Raw genomic sequence first — 7573 nt, 5'->3', positions numbered from 1 at the left:
AAGGGTTTTTGGCTTATTGGCGCTGCACTAGGCTGGGGCCTGTGTGTGCTGGGCTGGAGTTCTTAGGCCGCCTGGCGTAAGTGCTTTGGTGTCACGGGTGTCACTCAAGTGGGGCTGGGGTTGATTGGAGCCCCAGACCTTCTGCGTGTCTCCAGGCTCCCCATGGCTTCCCTCCCCCCCGCAGAGAGACGGAGGGCGTCCCCAGCACGGCCATCCGGGAGATCTCCCTGCTCAAGGAGCTGAATCACTCCAACATCGTCAAGTAAGTGGGGGTGGGTGGCGAAGTGAGTTAACGAGGTCCCTGTAGGGTGGCACCACACGGTCGCTGAGGTACTGGGATCCAGAGCCCCTCTTCCCCCGGGCCGGTGGGAACCCAGAGCTGTGGCCCCCATCGTGGCTGGTCTGGGCCCGGCTCCCCAGCGGGACGTGTGCCCCACAAGCTCGTCACGCCGGGTGCTGCCTGCTGGCAGCCTCAGCCGAGGCCAGGACGGACATGGGACACGGCAAGTGAACGCCCCCGCCCCTCCTCCCAGGGCCTCTCCAGGGCGGGAGCCGTGACGTCTCCTCGTTCCTCTCCCTGCGCCCGCAGGCTGCTGGACGTGATCCACACGGAGAACAAGCTCTACCTGGTCTTCGAGTTCCTGCACCAGGACCTGAAGAAGTTCATGGACTCGTCCTCCATCAGCGGCATCCCTCTGCCCCTCATCAAGGTAACCGGCCCGGCTGGTGTGCTGCTCCACCCCTTCCCCAGCGTCCTCTCCTCCCCTCTGACCCCAGCCCTGTCTGCCCCCCGCTGCAGAGTTACCTGTTCCAGCTGCTGCAGGGCCTGGCTTTCTGCCACTCCCACCGGGTGCTGCACCGCGACCTCAAGCCCCAGAACCTGCTCATCAATGCCGAGGGAGCCATCAAGCTGGCGGACTTCGGGCTGGCGCGGGCGTTCGGCGTTCCAGTGCGAACCTACACCCATGAGGTGCGTCCGGGGGGCTCCCCCCTCCTCCAGCCGTCTGGCTCCTGCTGGGAGCTGGGATCCAGGGGCTAGGCAGTGAGATGGGGCCACCTCACCCGGGTAGGTGCCCCCGATGGGCTGAACATCCCTGTCCTCCCTGCACCAGGACCCCCGGCTCCAGCTGATCCCGCCTCCTGCAGACTCCTCCAAGGCTGTCATGCCACCACCAGCCCCTAGGGGGTGGGAGAGATCCAGCTGCATCCCCTGCGCCTACTCCAGGCTCCCAGACCCATGGCCTCACACCACCCTGGCGCTCCGTTCCTGGGCCAGAGTCCTACTAGGGAGAGGAGTGTCTAACGGTTACCCCCACAAGGCCGGGAGCCCGGACTCCTGGGTTCTATTCTCAGCTCCCCCCAAAATTCGCTGTCTCGCCTTGGGTGAGTTTCCCTTTCCGTGCCTCGGTTTCTCCATCTGCAAAATGGAGATTACGAAGTTTCCCGGGGGCCTGTGATGTGTAAAGCCCTTTGGGGTCCTTGGAGCGGAAAGTGTGAGAGACGTCCCTGTCGTGATTAACAAGGATTTCCCCCACTTCGCCAGGTGGTGACTCTCTGGTACCGCGCCCCTGAAATCCTGCTCGGCTGCAAGTACTACTCGACGGCCGTGGATATCTGGAGCCTGGGCTGCATCTTTGCCGAGATGGTACGTGCCCCCCGCGCCCTGGCACGTGGTTTTTCTCGTCCCGCAGTCAGGGACGGCCCCGTGTGCCCCGTGCAGTGGGGGGAGTGAAACAAGCGCAACCCCCATGCTGGGGGCCTGATCCTGCCCCTGCAGAAGGTCATGTGTGTCTGTGAGATCGGGGCGTGGGCGGCTTTACCCTGCTCCTCTCTGTTCCCACCTCGTCCTGTCCCATGCTGGGGGAAGGAGTAGGAGTTAGTTACTCCATCCTGCCTCTTGGGCCCAGCCACCAGCAGGCGCAGCGGGTCTCGCTGCCTGGCCTGGTGCTCCACAGAGGAGTCTCCCTTGTTAGTTTCCCCCCAGGCGTGAGAGGCAGCGTTAAGCGTGCGATGGGGCAGATCAAGGCCACCCTACATGCGCTGCCAGAGCTGCTGATGGTGTCAGATGGGCAGCCTCAGCCTCGCTTCCTCTGCCCGGGGGCAGCTCCGGGATGCGCTTGGTGACGTCCCTGGAGAGGGGTGCTGACCCGCCGAGCGGGAACCAGGAAATAAAAGGGCTCTGTTGCGTTCGGGGGGGGGGGGGGTGCCCTGCCTGGCATTTCCCCCGCCCCGGGGGAAGGGGTTGTGCTGGCAGCGGGGGGACGAAGAGGTGTGTCATGCGGAACACATGGGCTGGCGTCTGCATCACGGGGTGGGCGAGAGGGGAGCAGACCACGGAGCGGGCTGTTTCCCCCGGGAGCCAGTTGGCCTTAACCCTTCGTTCCCAGGTCACCCCCACCGCTGCCGGGTAGAGGCTTTGCTGCAGTGTGGGGGGGTCAGTCACGAGGCTGTCGAGCGAGGGGACGATTCGTAGGGTTTAAGGCCAGAGGGGATCAGGAAATGATCCTTCCCTCTGTGCTGAGCCGGTAACTGGTGTGTGGCCAGAGCATCCCTGGCCCTCAGCTCCCTCCCTTGGGGAGAGAGGAGGGTGGGAAAGCCCCCCACCCCCCATCGCTTTGAGCCATTGGGAGGTGGGGCTGTGCTGGGACCTCGCTTGACCCCTCTCCTGCTGTCCAGATCACCAGGCGAGCCCTGTTCCCCGGAGACTCGGAAATCGACCAGCTCTTCCGCATCTTCCGGACGCTGGGCACCCCGGACGAGGCCGTGTGGCCGGGGGTCACTTCCATGCCTGATTACAAGCCCAGCTTCCCCAAATGGGCCAGACAGGACTTCAGCAAGGTGGTGCCTCCCCTGGACGAGGAAGGGAGGAAGCTCTTGGCTGTGAGTAGCTGGGGGGGCTCCAGGATTGACCCCGTACCTAGTTAGCTTGGGGGCAGGCAGGGGGAGAGGAACGAGGTTTCTTGGGAGAGTGCAGGGCTGGAGCTGGGGACTGGAAGCCACTTGCCCTCCAGCCGTAGCTGAGCTCCTTAGCCCTCCACTGGTGCTGCATGGACAGCAAGAGCCTCCCTCTCTTCCCCCACCCCACTGGGGCAGCCTGAGACACGGGGGGGAAGTGACTTGTCCAGGCCACGCAATCAGCAGCAGAACCAGGACTAGACCCCAGATCCCCATGCGGTAGCGGCTGGAACGAGAACCAGGAGTCCTGCCTGCCCGACCCTCTGCCCTCCCGCTGCGAGAGGCGTTAGCCCCGGCGTCCAGACCAGAGTCCATCGCATTGTCTGTAAATTCCCCCTGGAGATGTTCCAAGGGTTTGAGATTCCGTCTCATTCCCTGTCCTTAGCGGTGGCGTTGGAACAACTGCCACGTTCCACCCCAGAGGCAGCTGCACTACAGCCTTGGGTGTGACCCACCCACCTTGGTGCTTCAGGATGACAGTTGCCATGGGAATGGCAGAGTTCCCGCCTGTCCCGTCCCCCACCCACAATAACCACCCCCCCTCTCCTACCCAGCAAATGCTGCACTACGACCCCAACAAGCGGATTTCGGCCAAGTCAGCGCTGAACCATCCCTTCTTCCGGGACGTCACCAAGGCCGTCCCTCACCTGCGCTTGTGAAGTGGCTTCGGGGAGGGGGCCGGCCCAGCCAGGACTCTGCTGCCCCCACGCTGGCTCTGTCTGGCCTATGCCTGTATCTGGATCCGTCTCCTGGGGCTGGGCCTGCCCTGGGGATCCTGTGACTCATCCTGCCCCTGCGGACTTGCACTTAGCCTCTCGGCCGTGGGGATGCTGAATGGAGGGGGTGGGACCCCCCCCAGCCCAACCCCCGTTGCCCTGGCTGGAGCTCCTAGTCTGCAGCTTTGACCCTCCCTGGAGGGCTTGGATTCCAGCACCAGCAATGGGACCTTGCTCGCTGCAGCTGGGAGCGTCCCCCCCAGCTGCCCTGGTTGAGCCCCTTCTTTCACCTCCCTCGGCATGCCCCCTTCTGAGCCTCTTCAGCGGAGCCCCCCTCGAATTCCTGCTCCAACACAGGGTGAACCCCCCCTCCATGGGTGGAAGGCAGGGAGGGTCTGGCTGGGGAACCATCCCCTCCTACCAACTAGATACGCTCAGCTGGCCCCGGTGAACTCACACGCCCACCCACTGCCTGCTCCCTGTCCAGCCCCCTGGAGTCTGCTGCAGCCGGCGCGCCTGGCGACTCCTGTTCCTGCTGCAAATTGGACCCTGCGGATTGGCTGCCGGAATCCCCAGCGGCTCTTTGGGTCGGGGGGGCCCACACGTCCCCAACCGCTCAGGAAACATGCGTTGTAAGGGCTGATCCTGCAGCGTGTTGGGCTTGCTCAGTTCCCCTCCTCCCCTGGCAGGATCTGACCCTAAGCAGGAACTCTGCTCACTTAGCATCCCCCCCTTCATGTCCCATGGGCAGAAGCGTTTTGACCGACGGGGCCCAAGACCCTCGCACTTCCTACGCTGGCATCCTCCTCCCCACGGGAACATCTCACCAGGTGTGACCTGATGCATGGAGCTTCTGCAGGGAAGCAGGTTCCTCATCCGCTCTGGGGAGAATCTGCACCCACAGGAGGGGGTTTGCTCTAAAGGCTTCACCCTGCGCCGGGTGGTGGACCAGGAACCCAGCAGCTGAAACTGATTGTTGCAGCTGGCTCTTCTCCTGGCCTCCCCGCAAGACGCCCCCCGATTCTCTGCTCCCGGAAGGGCTTTGATAGCAAAGGTCTTTGTCCCCGAAAGGAGCCCCCAACCTGACGGTGCTGCAGTCTCCTCCGACAGATTCTCCACCCGCCGTGTCATTGGCCGCTTATTCTGTGGCACTGCCTATGGCCACGCTCGCTGCAAGGGGACAGATCCTCGGTGGGCGTCGATCAGTGTGGTTCCACTGATTTGTCAGTGGTGCAATGGCAGCTTATGCCAGCTATGGATCTGACCCCAGAATCTGACGTACACCTCACTAGAGCTGGTACCAGCCGGGCTGCTCCCCACATGCTCTGGAGGGCTGGCTCCCGGAGGGTGGGACTCCTTGTCACTTTCCTTTGGCTCAGATCTTTCCATGCCAGAGGTGCTTCAGCCCGTGGAAAGGCTGGCTCCGGCACATGGGGCCAGATCCCCAGCTGGTGCGGACGGTGAAACGCCGCTGCCTTCAGCAGAGCGATGCGTATTTACGCGAGCTGAGGCTCTGGCCTGTGAAATGGGCACATGCACCCAACCTGAGATTTTAATTCGCCTCCTTTCCTGTGGGCTTCCCCAGCCACTCTGGTGTCTGCCTTTCCCTGGAAGGGCCGATTTGGCCACCCAGCAACGAATCTGATTTTAAATCCACAAAGAACGGCCCAAACCTAGGGGAGCAGGGGCAGCTCAAGGGGCTGGGGGGTGCTCCTGAGTCTGGGTTGGAGCAGTCTTCCACTTAGCTTGTCCTGCAGGGTGGGGAAGGGTGTTCGAAAGTATCCCCCGTCACCCAGCCCTCGGTGGCAGCCAGGTCTTCAGCAGCTGCTTCCTTGAAGTGCAGTGCAGATGGGGTGTTTGAATGGACAGTAAGGCTCCGATCGAGATCCCTGAGGTAGCAGCTATTACTCTGGTGGACAGGGGCCCCTAGCAACGGGATCGGTTTCAGCTGAGCTGGTAATGTTTCCCTACAAACAGCCCCATTTGTAAAAGCCTGGAACGTCCCATGGTGCTGTCACCCGCCCACCGCCAGACTCTTGGGGTCTGCTTAAAGAGGAGATGGGGGGAGGGGGAAATCCACATCTAAACCAAAAGTGATCAGTTGACAATAGATGAATAGACTATTTAAAAACAGACTTAGCCTATTTTATAGTAAAGCATTTTATATTTAAGGGTTGTTTATATAAGTATTTTCGAGGTACAAATTAATATTCCAGGAGAGGAATGAGCATTAAGGGAAGCTGTGGATTTAGCTCATAAGCCACATGGGCCTTTTCCAGGAGAGGGTTAAAAGTCAGAGTGGTTCTGTTCCTATCGCAGCTATTTGAGCTCTTGTATCTTGAGTTTCTTTAGAGCAGAAAGGTTGTGGCTCATTTCCTTCCACAGCCGGCTAGCTTTTTTTCTCAACTCAGTTGCCTAAAGAAAAATGTAGGGTTAGGACAGCAACGTAAAGTGCCTGATGGGAACCAGTTTGAGGAGGGAAGGGAAATTGAGTCTCTGAGCCGATGGCTACAGAAGGCAGAAGAGAATTCCCCCAAAACAATGCTCCTGCCGACTCATGATGAAAACAGAGGGAAGGAGAGATGGAGATGGGGGTTAATAGCTATAATGACACAATATTTGGGAGCATGAATATATTTTTTTGGACTGGAACAAATAGGGGAATATTTATAAGGCTGTGTTAGTTTTAAAGCAGTTTTTGTAAGTGAATATTTTTAAAAAACAAACCCTCGAATATATTTGTCGTCCTTGATTTTTGTAATTCTTTGTAGGCTGTTGTTTCCTATCAAATGTTAATAATATTATGGGATTGGTTTATAAATCATTAAAAATATTCTTAGTTTTAACTTGTCGTGAATGTGATTTTCTTCAAAGGGGATAGCTACAGAAGAAAATATTTTCTATGAGGTGAGAGAGGAAGTCCTGTCCAGTGGGTAGGTCACTTAGAAACAGGTTCTGTTCCCAGCTCTGCTACAGACCTTGGGCAAGTCATCCAGGCCGACATCCACAAAGGTCTTTAAGTGGGCATTAGGCACCGATTTCAATGGCAATTGGCCACTCCACTACCTGTCAGGCTCTGGGCTTAAGAGCGCTTAGTCATGGGCCAGGCCCCCATTGTGCAAGGTGCTGCAAATAGCCCCTGCTCCAAAGCGCTTGCAATGCAAGATGAGAGCCAGCAGCTGACCGAGCATAAGCAGAACAGTACCAGTGACGTGCACGGCTGGACGAGGGTCCATTAATGTTATCTGGGAAAGTGCAAGTTCTTCCCTGGGGCCTTGTCAGTGGTTTAAAAAGCGGAGCGATTTTAGTGCTGAGGACAATAGGCTAACAACTCTGCCTTACGTAGGTGTACAGCTGTTGGGCGAAGCTCCCATTAGCTCTGGCAATGTTGCAACGGGCAGCCCCCCCCCTGCTACGCCAGCCCCGGGCTCCCGGCCCACCCCTTGGTCCCCCCCCACGGCCCTCCCTCCTTTTGCACCCTTTCTGGCCTAGCAGCTGCCATTTTTGCTGAAGGGTTGTGAGCTCTTGGAGGCAGGGGCCAGCTTTTTTGGTGTTGATGCAGCGCCTGGCGCAACGGGGTGCTGACCCCGGGCCCGCAGCCCTGGTAATAGCAATAAGCAGGGGCCTGGCACGACAGGCTCAGGCCCTTTCCTGGGTCCCAGCAACGACCCGTTCGCCTGGTGTCTCTACAGGGCCCCGCGCCCCACATGGGCAACTGGGCGCCCCACATGGGCAACTTAGGGGACTGGACTCGATGACCTCTCGAGGTCCCTTCCAGTCCTAGAATCTATGAATCTATGAAAAATGTGCCCCCTCGGCCTGGCCTGCCCAGGCTGGCTGCTGGCGACTCGGCCCCTGCCCTGTGGGGTGTCAGACCCCTGGGCTCCTGGTGCCTGGACCCC

General features: G+C 59.6%; 1 protein-coding gene across 1 annotated transcript in view; it reads left to right on the top strand.

Annotated features, from left to right (window-relative positions):
- Window positions 1-6517, top strand: part of CDK2 (cyclin dependent kinase 2) — a 9181-nt gene extending 2664 nt beyond the window's left edge. Inside the window, exons 2-7 of the mRNA XM_026659590.2 lie at window positions 185-262; window positions 590-710; window positions 800-970; window positions 1544-1645; window positions 2677-2880; window positions 3510-6517. Coding sequence (XP_026515375.1) covers window positions 185-262; window positions 590-710; window positions 800-970; window positions 1544-1645; window positions 2677-2880; window positions 3510-3614 — 781 coding nt within the window. The 3' untranslated portion in view covers window positions 3615-6517. The remainder of the gene's footprint in view (window positions 1-184; window positions 263-589; window positions 711-799; window positions 971-1543; window positions 1646-2676; window positions 2881-3509) is intronic.
- The last annotated feature ends 1056 nt before the right edge of the window (window positions 6518-7573 follow it).

The sequence above is a fragment of the Terrapene carolina genome, unplaced genomic scaffold (assembly GCF_002925995.2).
Source record: "Terrapene carolina triunguis isolate 2854851 unplaced genomic scaffold, T_m_triunguis-2.0 Scaffold641, whole genome shotgun sequence".
NCBI lineage: Eukaryota > Metazoa > Chordata > Testudines > Emydidae > Terrapene > Terrapene triunguis.
Note: the sequence above shows the minus strand (reverse complement) of the source record. Positions and strands in the feature narration are given on the sequence as shown.